The 14,799-nt window shown below is 64.8% G+C and overlaps 2 protein-coding genes across 2 annotated transcripts; both read right to left on the bottom strand.

Annotated features, from left to right (window-relative positions):
* Positions 1-935: 935 nt before the first annotated feature.
* Positions 936-6,539, bottom strand: SP7 (Sp7 transcription factor). Its single transcript, XM_052668748.1, is given in 3 exon segments — positions 936-1,589; positions 1,591-2,282; positions 6,420-6,539. Coding segments are annotated over 2 exon segments (1,071 nt in total). The 5' UTR covers positions 2,215-2,282; positions 6,420-6,539; the 3' UTR covers positions 936-1,142.
* On the bottom strand, positions 2,256-5,805 carry LOC128073562 (collagen alpha-2(I) chain-like). Its single transcript, XM_052668628.1, has 5 exons — positions 5,421-5,805; positions 5,219-5,330; positions 4,980-5,027; positions 4,119-4,947; positions 2,256-2,282 (listed from the first exon to the last, which is right to left on the bottom strand). The coding sequence occupies exons 1-5, from the start codon at positions 5,623-5,625 to the stop codon at positions 2,256-2,258; spliced, it is 1,221 nt and encodes a 406-aa protein (XP_052524588.1). The 5' UTR covers positions 5,626-5,805.
* Positions 6,540-14,799: the final 8,260 nt, after the last annotated feature.

Raw genomic sequence — 14,799 nt, 5'->3', positions numbered from 1 at the left:
CCCCCCCGCCCCCAACCCAAAAAAAAGCTCCCGAAAAAGCCCCAAAGTGGGGCGGGAGCTCAGAGCGATGGGGGCGTCCCACAGCTTTGGGGCGTCCCACAGCATTGGGGCGTCCCACAGCATTGGGGCGTCCCACAGCTTTGGGGCGTCCCACAGCATTGGGGCGTCCCACAACTTTGGGGTGTCCCACAACATGGGGTGTCCCACAGCATTGGGGCGTCCCACAACATGGGGGTGTCCCACAACATGGGGTGTCCCACAACTTTGGGGTGTCCCACAACATGGGGGCGTCCCACAACTTTGGGGTGTCCTCGGTCAGACGTGGCCCCACACGTGTCACAGGTCTGCGTGCAGTGGGGGAAACTGAGGCACGGGGTGAAGCTGGGATGCACACGCGTGTGTTTGTGTGCACAGACGTGTCTGTGGGATCCCCTCGATGGGGTTTGGGGACTCACTGACAGGGACACACGGGTGTGTAGGGTTGTGGCGGTTTGTGGGGTCCCGGAATCATGGGGATGGGGGGACACGAGGACACGAGAGCACAGGGATGTGGGCCCACGAGGACAGGAGGGAGGGGGAAGGGGACAAAGCAGAACCACCCCACAGTGTGGGACATCCCATATCGGGGCTGCGCCCGCACTGTGTGCCTCAGTTTCCCCTCTTTTGAGATGGGGGGGGGGGGAGAGGGGAGGGGGGGGCTGCTTGCCACTGCTGCTCCTTGAACCCCTTTATTGCATTTATCGTTTATTCATGTTTTGGGGGGGGGGGGGGTAGCCAGCTAAAAGAGGGGGGGGGGGGGGGGGGGTACATCAGCGCCAAACGACCTGGGCAGGTTAATGAGGAGGAGGAGGAGAAGGGGTGAACCCGGTCCCTGAGCTCTGTGCGGGGTGAGAAAAGTTGGGGGAGGGGGGGGGGAACAAAATGGGGGTGGGGGAACAAAGCGGGTGCCCACCTCAACCCCCCCAGCACGGCCCCCACGCCATAATTTAAGACATAAATTATAAACGATCCCGCGGCGCCGCTGCCTATGGGTGAGCGGTGGGGGGGAAGGGGGGGGGGAAGGACGGGTTTTCTATGGGGGGGGGGGGGGGGCACCCCGAAATAAATACCGAGGAGGGGGAAAGGAAAGGAGAGGAGGGGCGTCAGATCTCCAGCAAACTGCCCGCCTCGGGGCTGCCCGCATCCCGCCGGGGCGACGGAGCGACGGGTCGGCGCGGGGAACCGGGCGGGCCGGGGGGGGGCGGGTTGTTCTGAGAGGCTGGGGGAGCGGTGGGGGGCGGCTCGGAAGGCGCTTTGGGGGCCGAGGGGTCGGCGTGGGTCTTCTGGTGTTTGCTGAGGTGGTCGGAACGGGTGAAGCGTTTGCTGCACAGCACGCACGTGAATTTCTTCTCGCGGGTGTGGGTGCGCACGTGGCGTTCCAGCTCGTCCGAGCGGGTGAAGCGCTTCCCGCAGAAAAGCCAATTGCAAACGAACGGCCGTTCCCCCGTGTGCCAGCGCAGGTGCGCCTTCAGGTGCGACGCTTTGCCGTACACCTTCCCGCAGCCCGGGATGTGACAGCTGTGCACCGCCTTCTTCCGCAGCCCCCCCCGCCGCCGCCGCTCCCCCCATGCGCTCCATCTCCTGGCAGTTCGGGCAGTCGCACGAAGCGCGGCCGCCCGGCGAACCGCCGCCCCCCCCGGCCCCTCCACGCAACGCTTTGCCCCCCCCCGCTTCGCTTTTCGGAGGCGCCGCCGCCGTCGGGGTCACCCCCGGAGCTCCGCCGTAAGGCGGGGGGTTGAGGGCCCCGAAATCGGAGCCGTAAGCGGGCAGCGGGGGGCTGAGCGCGGGCTGAGCCTGCAGGGAGCCCTGCAGCCCCTCGGCGCCCCCCGGACCCCCGAGCCAACCCCCGTTAGGGTGCACGTCCCACCAAGCGGGGGCCGCCGGCCCCGACCCTCCCGGCAGCCCCCCCCCGAGGCCGCCTTTATACCAGGAGCCGTAGGGATGGGGCATCTCCAGCGGGGGGAAAACCCCCGGCAAGCAGTCGCCCGACGGGTGGCCTTTGGTGGCCACCACCACCGGAGCCCCCAGCACCTCCTGCGTGGCGGCGCCTGTGGGGAAGGGGTGACCGAAGGGGCCGTAGTCGGGGCCGTAGGGGCCGGGGGACGCCTGGGGGCTGACGGAGGGGGACAGCAGCCCCGCGGCGCTGGGGAAAGCGGCGGTGTAGGAATCCCCCATGGTGGGGAGGCACCCCGAGGTGCTGCGGGATGGGGAGGCCGTCAGCGTGGGCACGGAGCCATGGCGGCCTGTGGGGAGAGGAAAAGGGGGGTGACAGAGGGGGGGGAGGGGGGTACGTGGTGCATCGGGGTGCTCAAAGCAATGGAATGCAATGGAGCACCCACTGCAATGGGGCAGCCACCGCCATGGGGCACCCACTGCCATGGGGCACCCACTGCAATGGGGCACCCACCACCATGGGGCACCCACCGCCATGGGGCACCCACTGCAATGGGGCACCCACCGCCATGGGGCACCCACCGCCATGGGGCACCCCACCCACTGCAATGGGGCACCCACTGCCATGGGGCACCCACTGCCATGGGGCACCCACCACCATGGGGCACCCACTGCAATGGGGCACCCACCGCAATGGGGCACCCACCGCCATGGGGCACCCACTGCAATGGGGCACCCACTGCAATGGGGCACTCACCGCAATGGGGCACCCACTACAAGGGGGCACCCACCGCCATGGGGCACCCACCGCCATGGGGCACCCACTGCCATGGGGCACCCACCACCATGGGGCACCCACTGCAATGGGGCACCCACTGCACAGCACAGAGCAGCATCTGGTGCAGCCGAGCACCATGGGGCCACCCCCCACCCCCACCCCACACACAGGGGCTGCTCGGAGGGCTCGTAGTGGGGCTGTGCTGAGACCCCCCCCCCCCCTCTCCTCCCCTCTTCCCCCCCCCTCCCAATCTCGGCTCCCGACGCCTTTATGCCCTTTTAATCAAATTATGCTGCGGCCTCTCCCCAACCCCCCCCCCCCCCCCCCCCCGGCAACTTCCTCTGCTTTATTCCCTGCAGCCCCACGGCGGCAGGCTGAGACCCGGCAGCACGAGCCACAACCCCCCCTCACCCCCCCACTACCAGCACCCCCCTTTTATTTTTTTTCCTTTCACCCCCTTTACCCCTTTTTTATCAGCTTTACATACATCTATACAAATATATTTATCACCCCCCCCCCCCAAACACCCCCCCCCCTTCCTCCCCTCTTTGGTTATTGCTCCTATTTTTAAGCCGTGGCCGCAGCGCTCGCGGCCCTCCAAGGATAACAAGGCCAGGCTGTGCCCCGGGAACGCTGCCCCGCCGCGCTAATTGAAACCAGCGTCCGACCAGGAGCTGAAAATAGTGCACGGCTCCCATGGATCCGGGATACGAGGGAGATGCGGGCTGAGAACGGCGTGAGCTCAGCGCACGGGTGGGATGGGGCGGCTCCGGGTTCCCCCCTCAGCCCCTCCTGTGCCCCTCAGCCCCTCCTGTGCCCCTCAGCCCCCGCTGCCGGTGTCGCTCCGTCCCCAATTTCCTGCTCCTGGCTTTGGGGTCCCCCCCATCTGCGCTCCCCAATCCTCGGCTGCTCACCCCCTCAAGTCGCTCCCTGGTCCCCCAGCCCGCAGTTCCCCTCGTTTCCAGTCCTCGTTGTCCCCCACACCTCAGCCCTTGTCTCACGTTCCCAATCCCTGGTCCCAAATCCTCGACCCCGTGTTCCCCAAACCCCACCCCAGTATCTCAAGTCCCCAATCCCTGCTCCCTTGTCCCTCAGTTCCATTGCTGGCCCATCGTTCTCAGTCCCTCGCCCCTTGTCCTGTGCTCCCAAACCCATTTCCAGGTCCCTGATCCCCAGTCCTTTGCCCCCCATCCCATGTCCCCAAGCCCCATCTCCTGTCCCCAGTCCTCACTCCCCTGTCCCCATCCACGCTCCCATGTCCCCAAACCCCATTCCTGGCCCATCATCCTTTGCTCCCTTGTCCCCACTCCCATGTCTTCAAACCCCATCCCAGATCCTCGATCCCGCGTCCCCAAACCCATTTCTGGGTCCCCCACCCCCCGTTCCTCTGCCCCCGTCCCCAAGGTGCCGCTGTCCCCAGCCCCGACCTCAGTGCCTGTCCCACACCCAGCGCCCACCTCGTCCCCTGCCTCAGTTTCCCCATCCCCACTCCTCCCTTCAATCCACAGCCACCAAATGTCACCATCCTGGCCCTGGCTGTCCCTGCTCGCAGGGTGGATCTGATCCTGGGGACAGCACGGGGCAGAGGTGGCGCTGGGTGCTGTCCCCTCCCTGGGGACCCTGCTGGGGTGGAGGACAGCCAGGTGGGGACAGGGACAGCAAGAGGGAGGATGAGACCCGGCGTGGGGACAAGGACACACAGTGGGGACGTGTGTGTGCGCGCGTGTCCCCATCTCCTGGTCCCCACGGCTCCCAGGGGCTGCGGTGGCCGCGCTGCGTCACCACGGCTGTCCTGGTGGCCCTGTGCCAGGGGCAGACGTGGCCCTGTCACCAGGTCAGGAGAGGCACCACCCTTGGGGACGGACGTGTCCCCATAGACACATCCTGGGGTGACGCTGCCCTGGGGACGGACGTGTCCCCATCCCCAAGTGTGGGGCACTGGAGCTCCTGGGGCAGCCGTGTCCCGGTGGCGGCTCTCGCTGCACCTCATCCCCGTCCACCCCCCTGTGAGCACCCAAAGCCACCGCACCCCAAAGCCACCCAAAGCCACCGCACCCCAAAGCCACCCAAAGCCACTGCACCCCGCTGTCCCCCTGGGTGCCATCCTTGGTGTCCCCACGGCAGCAAGGATGCAGTCTGAAAGCAGTCTGAAAGCAGCCCCAACTCCTGTATCCATCAAACCCCAGTGCTGCCTGTCCTGGGGGGGTCCCAAATCTGAGGGTACTGAATCATGTGGGGTCCCATATCCCAAAGGTCCCATATCCCAAAGGTCCCATATCCCAGGGGTCCCAAATCCCAAAGGTCCCATATCCCAGGGGTCCCATATCCCAAAGATCCCATATCCCAAGGGTCCCATATCCAAGGGTCCCAAATCCCAAGGGTCCCAAATCCCAAAGGTCCCATATCCCAGGGGTCCCATATCCCAGGGGTCCCAAATCCCAAAGGTCCCATATCCCAAAGGTCCCATATCCCAGGGGTCCCATATCCCAGGGGTCCCAAATCCCAAAGGTCCCATATCCCAGGGGTCCCATATCCCAGGGGTCCCAAATCCCAAAGGTCCCATATCCCAGGGGTCCCATATCCCAGGGGTCCCAAATCCCAAAGGTCCCATATCCCAGGGGTCCCATATCCCAGGGGTCCCAAATCCCAAAGGTCCCATATCCCAAAGGTCCCATATCCCAGGGGTCCCAAAAGGTCCCACATCCCAAAGGTCCCAAATCCCAAAGGTCCTCTGCGCTGAGGTCCCGTATCCTGGGATTCCTGTATCCTGGGATCCCATATCCCACAGGTTCTGTATTCCCCCCTGGGGGGATTCCTGTATCCTGCTGGTCCCCCTCCCCTGGAGGTCCCATATCCTGATGGGGAGAGTGGGATCTCGCCTGCCCTGGGGGTCCCTGTCCCCAGATGTCCCCCATCCAGCCCTAGAGAACCCCACAATGCTGAGGCTGTCCCCATACCCCCACAGTGTCCCCACGTCCCCACATCCCCATCATGTCCCCATATCCCTATCATGTCCCCACGGTGTCTCCACGTCCCCAAATCCCCACCGTGTCCCCATATCCCCATCATGTCCGCACATCCCCACTGTGTCCCCATATCCTTATCGTGTCCCCACGGTGTCTCCATGTCCCCAAATCCCCATCATGTCCCCATATCCCAACCATGTCCCCACATCCCCATATCCCTGTCACGTCCCCATATCCCCATCGTGTCCCCATGTCCCCAAATCCCCATCGTGTCCCCATATCCCCACCGTGTCCCCACGTCCCCATATCCCCACCGTGTCCCCATGTCCCCATCGTGTCCCCATATCCCCATCGTGTCCCCATATCCCCATCGTGTCCCCATGTCCCCATATCCCCATCGTGTCCCCAAATCCCCACCGTGTCCCCATATCCCCACCGTGTCCCCATGTCCCCACCGTGTCCCCATGTCCCCATATCCCCATCGTGTCCCCAAATCCCCATCGTGTCCCCAAATCCCCACCGTGTCCCCATATCCCCATCATGTCCCCATATCCCTATCGTGTCCCCATGTCCCCATATCCCCACCGTGTCCCCATATCCCCATCGTGTCCCCAAATCCCCACCGTGTCCCCATATCCCCATCATGTCTCCATATCCCTATCGTGTCCCCACGGTGTCTCCATCTCCACGTCCCCAAATCCCCATCGCGTCCCCGCGTCCCCACGCTGTCCCCACATCCTTACCGCTGTTCTGAGGTCGCTGCTATGGATGGTGAATGGACGGGGGGTTCCGGGGGGGCCGGAGCCGCCGGTACCGGGGTGCCGGGTCGGGGCTGCCGGGGTGCCGGGTCCGCCGCCGGAGCAGCACCGCCGCCGCCCGCCCCGCAGTGTCGCTGCGCCGGGGTTGGGCCGGGCCGGGACCGGGGCCGGGAGCCCTCCCCGAACCGCCCCTATAGGGCGGGGGGCGGCGGGGCAGGGGCGGGAGGGGACGGGGAAGGGGAAGGGGGAAGGAAAAGAGGAGAGGGGGGAGGAGGGGGAAGGAGGAGGGAAATGGGAAAGGGGAAGAAATGAGGATGAAAGTGGGAAAAGGTCGGGGGAAGAGGAGGGAAAAAGAGGGGGGAGGAAGGAGAAAAAAAGTGGGAGATGAGTGGGGGGGGAAAAGTGAGAGAAGTAAAAAGAAAAAGGAGAAAAGGAAAGGGGGAAAGGAAGAAAGGAAAAGGGGGGAAAAGGAGAAAGAAAAGGGGAAAGGGGGGAAAAGGAAGAGGAGAGGGAAGAAGGGCAAAAAAGGAAAAGGAGAAACGGGAGAGGAAAAGGGAAAGAGAAAAGGGGAAAGGAAAAAGGGGAAAAAGGAAAAGGAAAAGAGGAGAGAAGGGCTGGGGAGGAGGAGGGGAGATGAAAGGGAAAAGGGATGGGAAGGAGAGGAAGAAAAAGGCAGAAGGGAAAGAGGGGCAGGAAGGGGAAGGGATGGGGGGCATGGGGTGAAAGCAGCCCAAAACGACGCCTGGGGACACAGCAGGGATGGGGACACGGGGTGGAAATGGGGGAGCAGGGATGGGAACAGGAGGGGGATCCAGGGTGGGAAATGGGGGACGGGGGTGGCAGTGGGATGGGGGTAGAAATGGTGCCAGGAGTGGGGAGTGAGGGGAAGCGGGGGGACAGAAAGGGGCTGGGGATGGGGCAGCAGTGATGGGAACGGGAAGGAATGGGATGGGGAGGGGGGCAGGGATGGAGGGGAGCAGCCGAGGGGTCCGGGGAGGGGACAGGGACGGGGGCCTCCATTTCCCTGCCAGCTGAGGTTGATCCGAACCCATTTCTTTCTTTTTTAATATTATTTTTTTGGCCTTTTTTTTTTCCTTTTTCTTTTTTCTTTCCGCCCCCCCCCACCCCCACCCCCCCAAACGTCCCGTTCTGGAGCCAGCGGGGCCTTTTCCCAGCCCTGACTCAGGGCTTTCCGCTCCGCAGCCGCTGAATAACGGCCCCAACCACCGGCGCCGCCGAACACCACAACCGCGCCCCCCCCCCCCGAAATGAACGCCAACAACCACGGCCCCCCCTTCCTCCTCCCCAGCATCCCCCCCCCCCCCCCACCTCAATGTTACCCGAACTGGGACCCCCCCCCCTAAAATGAACACCAACAAGCACGGACCCCTTCCCCCCCCCCCCCCATGAACACCCCCCCCTCACTTCCATTTTACCCAAACTGGGACCCCCCCCCCTTAAAATGAGCACCAACAACCACGGCCCCCCCTCTCCCCCCCCCCACCTCCATGTCACCCGCACTGGGACCCCCCCCCCTAAAATGAACACCAATAACCACGGCCCCCCCAACCATCCCCCCCCCCCCACCACCATGTTACCCAAATTGAGACCCCCCCCTTTAAATGAATACCAACAACCACGACCCCCCCGTCCCCCCCCCTCCCCCCTCAAGCCCCCTCCCCCCTGCCCCCCCCCCGTGTCACCCAAACTGGGACCCCCCCTTTAAATGAACACCAACAACCATGGACTCCCTTCCCCCCCCACCAAGCATCCCGCCCCCCCCAACCTCCATGTCATCCAAACTGGGACAAAGGCGTCGACCCCGAGGTGGGGATGATGCTTATGGGGGGGATAAATCCTATGGGGTGTTTTTTTTTTGGGGGTGGTGGGGGGTCCTATGGGGCCCTATGGGGGTTTTGGGGAGATGTTGGGGGGGGTGGTGAAGGAGCCCCCCGGCCCCGTGGTTGCAGGGCAGTTCCAGCTGCGCTCTGCTGTGTGAGCAATGAGTGGGGAACCAACGACTGTGGGGGCAGTGGGGGGCTGGGGGGGGGGGGGGCTGTGCAGGGGGGTCTCAGCGCTGCCCCTCTCTGCTTCCAGCACATCAGGACCCAACATCCCTCCTGCACCGCTGCCTCCATCTCCCCATCCTTCCCTTCATCCCCCAACCATCCCTCCGTCTCTTCCCTCTCCATCTCCCTTCCCTTCCTCTCTTCCTCCCTTCCTCCCTTCCCCCATCTCCCCATCCTCCCCTTCATCCCCCAACCATCCCCTCCGTCTCTTTCCTCTCCATCTCCCTTCCCTTCCTCTCTTCCTCCCCTTCCTCCCTTCCCCCATCTCCCCATCCTCCCCTTCATCCCCCAACCAACCCCTCCATCTCTTTCCCTCTCCATCTCCCTTCCCTTCCTCCCTTCTTCATCCCCCAACCATCCCTCTGTCTCTTCCCTCTCCATCTCCCCTTCCCTTCCTCCCTTCCTCCCTTCTTTCCTTCCTCCATCTCCCCATCCTCCCCTTCATCCCCCAACCATCCCTCCATCTCTTTCCTCTCCATCTCCCTTCCCTTCCTCTCTTCCTCCCTTCCTCCCTTCCCCCATCTCCCCATCCTCCCCTTCATCCCCCAACCACCCCTCCATCTCTTTCCTCTCCATCTCCCTTCCCTTCCTCCCTTCCTCCCTTCTTTCCTTCCTCCATCTCCCCATCCTCCCCTTCATCCCCCAACCATCCCTCTGTCTCTTCCCTCTCCATCTCCCCTTCCCTTCCTCCCTTCCTCCCTTCTTTCCTTCCTCCATCTCCCCATCCTCCCCTTCATCCCCCAACCATCCCTCTGTCTCTTCCCTCTCCATCTCCCCTTCCCTTCCTCCCTTCCTCCCTTCTTTCCTTCCTCCATCTCCCCATCCTCCCCTTCATCCCCCAACCATCCCTCTGTCTCTTCCCTCTCCATCTCCCCTTCCCTTCCTCCCTTCCTCCCTTCCTTTCCCTTCCCTCCATCTCCCCATCCTCCCCTTCATCCCCCAACCATCCCTCTGTCTCTTCCCTCTCCCCATCTGCCCTTCCACTCCCGTCTCCCCATCCTTCCCTCCCCCCTCCTAAGCACCTTCTCCCCTCCCTTGATCCTCCCTCCATCACTTTGTCCCTCTCCGTCTCCCCATCCTTTCCTCACCCCCTTCCATCACCCCCACACCCCCCTCCCTCCCTCTTTTTCTCCCTCCCTCTCAATTCATCCCCCCTCCCTCCTCTCCTTCGACCCTCTCCCCTTCTTCCCCTCCTTCCCCCCCCATCCCCACCTTTCCTTCACCTGGCCCAGGATGTGACATGAAGGGGGGGGGGTCTCAGCCCTTATGCCACGAGCTTTAGGGGGGCTCTTTGCCCCCACACCACGAGTTTGGTTGGCACAGAACTTGCAGCTCATTGAGCCCAGGATGGAAACATCCCCATCCCAGGGTGAGGGGACACCCCCTGCCCCCCCCCCCGACCCCCCACACCCTGCGGTCACCACGCAGCAGTGGGGCTGGGGGCTGCAGAGCCCTTCAAAGGGAGACAACCATCCACAAATGGCTTCCATGTGTGTGGGGGGGAGTGGGGGCACGGGGAAGGGGGTTGGGGGGGGAGCGTTGGGAACGCGGCACTGGGAACGGGGACAGGGAATATTGGGGATGGAGAATGGGAGAATCTGGGATGGGAACCGGGAGGAATGGAAACGGGGATGGGAAACAGTGGGAATGGAGGGTGGGAAAATCCAGAATGGGGGCTGGGGGGGCGTTGGGAATGGGGAGCACTGGGGAGCAAACACAGCAATGGAGGTGCTGGGGATGCGTCGTCCCCGAGCCCAAGCCCCCCAGCCCTGCGTCCCCAATGGAACCGTGTCCCCAAGCCCTTCATCCCATAGCACCCCCCATTCCAGTATCTCCAACCCCATAGCATCCACCACCTCAGTGTCCCCAACCCCTTTCCCCCCATAGCACCCCCCATCCCAGTATCTCCAACCCCTCCAACCCCATAGCATCCCCCCCACCCCAGTGTCCCCAACCCCTCCAACCCCATAGCATCCCCCACCCCAGTATCTCCAACCCCATAGCATCCCCCATCCCAGTATCCCCAACCCCTCCAACCCCATAGCATCCCCCACCTCAGTGTCCCCAACCCCATAGCATCCCCCATCCCAGTATCCCCAACCCCTCCAACCCCATAGCATCCCCCACCCCTCTGGCCCCAACCCCTTCCCCCCCATAGCATCCCTCACCTCAGTGTCCTCAACACTTCCAACCCCATAGCACCCCCCATCCCAGTATCTCCAACCCCATATTACCCCCCACCCCAATGTCCCCAAGCCCTCCAACCCCATAGCATCCCTCACCCCAGTGTCCCCAATCCCATAGCATCCCCCACCCCAGTGTCCCCACTCCCTGCACCCCATAGCACCCCCCATCCCAGTGTCCCCAACCACTTCCCCCCCATAGCATCCCCCACCTCAGTGTCCCCAAGCCCTCCAACCCCATAGCATCCCCCATCCCAGTATCTCCAACCCCATAGCATCCCCCACTCCAGTGTCCCCACTCCCTGCACCCCATAGCACCCCCCATCCCAGTGTCCCCAACCCCCCCAACCCCATAGCACCCCCCATCCCAGTATCCCCAACCCCTCCAACCCCATAGCATCCCCCACCTCAGTGTCCCCAACCCCATAGCATCCCCCACCCCTCTGGCCCCAACCCCTTCCCCCCCATAGCATCCCTCACCTCAGTGTCCTCAACACTTCCAACCCCATAGCACCCCCCAGCCCAGTGTCCCCAAGCCCTCCAACCCCATAGCATCCCCCATCCCAGTGTCCCCAACCCCATAGCATCCCCCACCCCAGTGTCCCCAAGCCCTCCAACCCCATAGCATCCCTCACCCCAGTGTCCCCACTCCCTGCACCCCATAGCACCCCCCATCCCAGTGTCCCCACTCCCTGCACCCCATAGCAACCCCCATCCCAGTGTCCCCAACCCCTTCCCCCCATATCACCCCCCACCCCAGTGTCCCCAACCCCTCCAACCCCATAGCATCCCCCACCCCAGTGTCCCCACTCCCTGCACCCCATAGCACCCCCCCATCCCATTCTCCCCAATCCCTTCACCCCATATCGTCCCCCCTCTCACTGTCCCCAAATCCATCCATCCCCCTCCCCATCCCAGTGTCCCCAGTCGCACTGTGTCCCCTCCCACCCATAAGGGACGCTGGGATTGGAGACACCAACCCTAAGCCCCCCTCCCCTGGCCGGCCACCAGCCGGGGCCGCCACCGGGGCTGCCCTCCGCCCCGCGGCTTTTTGGGGTGGCAGCGGCCACCACCGCGTTCTCCCCCGCCCCCCCCCCCCCCTCCTCACCCCCTCCTCCTCCCCCCCATCCCCTCGCGGCCCCCCCCGGATGTTTCTTTTGCGGTCGGAGGCCCCAAAATAGCGGCGGCCCCATTACGTGTGGGTGCGCCGGGCACCGCTGCCAGCGCCCACGGGCTCCGGGCGGCCGCGGGCCGAGGGGGGGGGGGCTGTGGGGCCGGGGGGGGCTGCGGGGATTCTCGGAGGGATCGTGTAGGGTTAGGCATCCCCTGGCGCCCCACTGCCTTGCTCCGACCCCCCCCGCCCCCCCCCTCCTTCTCCCACAGACCTCGTGATGAATTTGGGATGGGGGTCGTGGGACCTGGGGGGGGGGGGGAGGAGCTTTAATTTTGTGGTTGGGGTGGGGAGAGGAGGGGTGGTCCCAGGGGGTTTCATGGGGGTATGGGGGAAAGGAAGGGAGTTGGGGGGTGTAGGGAATTGGGGGATGGGGGGATGGGGAAAGGAAGGAAGTTGGGGGGTGTAGGGAATTGGGGGGACCCAGTGAGACCGGGGGGGGGGGGGGGGTTATCCATGGGGTTTGGGTGCCCTATAGGAGCCTGAGGGGAACCTCTGGGGTTTGGGGGACATGGGGGGAACTTATGGGATTTGAGGGTCCTATGGGGACTGGAGGAGAATTATGGGGACACGGGGAGGACCCGAGAAGTGTGGGTGGACCTATGGAGTTTGGGGAACCTATGGGGACCTGGGGTGGGGGGAGGGAAGGGAACGTACAGGTTTTGGGGGGAGCCTTTGGGGTTTGGGGAACCTGGGGAGGGATCTATGGGGTCTGGGGGTCCTATGGGGCCTTGGTGGGACTCAGGGGGACCCAAGGGTGTTGGGGGGGGAAGCCGGGGATGCCGGGGCAGAGGTTACGGCGGGGCCGAGCGCTGCCCACGCCCCGGGCGCTTCCTCCCCCCCCCCTGTAATTATCCCCCGCCCGCGGCTATAAATACCTGCGGCGACCGCCGGGGCGGCTCCGGCCCACAGGGACACCGGGTGGGGGGGGGGGGGGACCCCCCAGCACCGACCCCCGGGACCGGCGAGACCACCGCTCCACGCCCCCCACCCCCATCCGTCCGTCCGTCCGTCCCTTATCTGCCCCCCCTGTGCCCCCCCGCCATGTGGCTCCCATTGCGCTGCGGTGCCGCATCCACATCAAAGCCGTGGCGTTGGGGGGGGGGGGGGGGGGGGGTTTGGGGACCCCCCCACCCGGTTGATCTCTGTCAAAGGAGCCCCCCCCCCCAAACCAAGATCACCTGGGTGCCCCCTCGGTCTCCCTTTTAACCCCCCCCCCCTTTGGGTCCCCTCAGTGCCCCTACTTGCACCCTTATGACCCCTTGGGTCCCCCCAGATGCCAGAGATTTCCATGGGGGTCCTCAGACCCCCCCTCTCTCCCCCCCGGGGTAAAAACAGACCCCCATCCAATGGCCTGAGAACCCCTCCAGGGTGAAAACATAACAACACCCCCCGTGCTTCGGGTCCCCCCAGTGTCCCACGTGGACCCAGGAACCCCCCCTTTACGACCCCCTGGATCCTCTCAAACTCCCGAGACCTCCTATAGGGGCCTATTACACCCCCCTCGGGATGCCCAAGACCCCCCCCAATGCCCCCCCCCCTCCCCGCCATGCGCTGTCCCCGTCCCCGCGGTCGGACCCGGCAGCTCCGCTCCGCATTCTGCGGTTCCCCGCCCCAAATTGCCGGGAGCCGCCCGGCGTCGCCCTCATTCCTCCGCGGCCGCGACCCGCCGGAGGGGGGTTGGGAAGGGCGGTCCCAGAGGGAGGGGGGAGGGGGGGGGGGGAGGCACGAGGGTATGGGGACCCCCAGGAAAACCCCCCCTGGGCCCCGAGTGGCCCCAGAGCCCACGTTCTCCGCCCCAGTGCCCCATTGCCCCCCCACACCGATCCCAGTGCCCCCAGCACCCATCCCAGTGCCCCCTTATCCACACCCGCAGAGGTCCCTGCGCCCCATTATTCATCCCAGTGCCCCCCATTCCTCATCCCAGCAGGCCCCCCCCCCCCCCCCCCCCCCCCAGCAGTCAGACCGGTCCCCGTGCCCCCAGCCCCGCTCCCAGTGCCCTCCATGGTCTGTGCCTGCACAGCTGCGCCTCTGTCCCTGTCCTGTGTCCCTAATACTGATGCGGGACGGGGACAGGGATGAGGATGGGGCAAGATGGGGGTCTAGAGACAAGGATGGGGGACAGGAGCAGGACAGGGACGGGACAAGAATGGGGCAGGTGGGACGGGACAATAATGGCACAGGACAAGGCGGGACAGGGATGGGACAGACGGGACGTGGCAGTGCCAGCCGTGGCCGCCAGGCGGCGGCAGAGAACCGCAACCGGGGGGGGCACCGACACCTGCGGCCACCAGAGGGCGCCGAGAACGCAGCCGGGGGGGGGGCGGGGGGGGGCTGGGGGGGGTTACTGGGGGATGCTGGGCGGGGTAATGAGGATCATGGTGTCCATTTTGGGGGGGGTGCTAATAGGGGTAATGGGGTGCTGGTGGATGGGGAGAAATGAGGGGGTGAATGGGGTGGGGGGGGGGAAGTGGGGGGAGTGAACGGGAAAGGGGGGGTAATAGGATGGGGGTAATGAGGAGAGGGAAAAGGGGGGTAACTGGGGGGGAGTGGGAATGGGGTCCTAATGAGGGCTGATGAGGAGAGTGAGGGGGGCTACTGAAGGGTCTACAGGAAGCTGCTGGTGGAGGTAATGGGGCTGCTGGTGGGGTGAAGGGGAGTCCAAAGGGGGGGGGGTTGTATCCAGATCTCCCCCCCCCCCCCCCAGCTCCAATTACTGCAGCAGGACAGAGATCCGCCTCCAGCTGTTCTCACCAGGGAGCCGCGGGGCAGGACAGAGATTCGCCCCCCACAGTTGGGCCGGGTGGGGGATTTACGCTGCTCCAGAGGGGGATTTCAACCCCCTATGAGGGACCAGCAGGAGGATTTGCCCTCCCTCCCCCTTGCCGAGGCAGCACGGACGGCAGCCGGGATGCAGAGCAGCCTTTGGCCGAGGAACGGGG

The sequence above is a fragment of the Tympanuchus pallidicinctus genome, unplaced genomic scaffold, assembly GCF_026119805.1.
Source record: "Tympanuchus pallidicinctus isolate F22 unplaced genomic scaffold, pur_lepc_1.0 scaffold106, whole genome shotgun sequence".
NCBI classification, from domain to species: Eukaryota; Metazoa; Chordata; class Aves; order Galliformes; family Phasianidae; genus Tympanuchus; species Tympanuchus pallidicinctus.
Note: the sequence above shows the minus strand (reverse complement) of the source record. Positions and strands in the feature narration are given on the sequence as shown.

Excerpts from the sequence above, each read along its gene's own strand:
- LOC128073562 (XM_052668628.1), bottom strand. The coding sequence starts at position 5,625 with ATGGGGGACATCTGGGGACAGGGACCCCCAGGGCAGGCGAGATCCCAC. Across the intron at positions 5,028-5,218 it reads GGACCCCTGGGATATGGGAC|CCCTGGGATATGGGACCTTT; the intron begins CTTTGGGATTTG and ends GGGATATGGGAC. Across the intron at positions 2,283-4,118 it reads GGTCGGGGCTGGGGACAGCG|GCCGCCATGGCTCCGTGCCC; the intron begins GCACCTTGGGGA and ends CTCTCCCCACAG.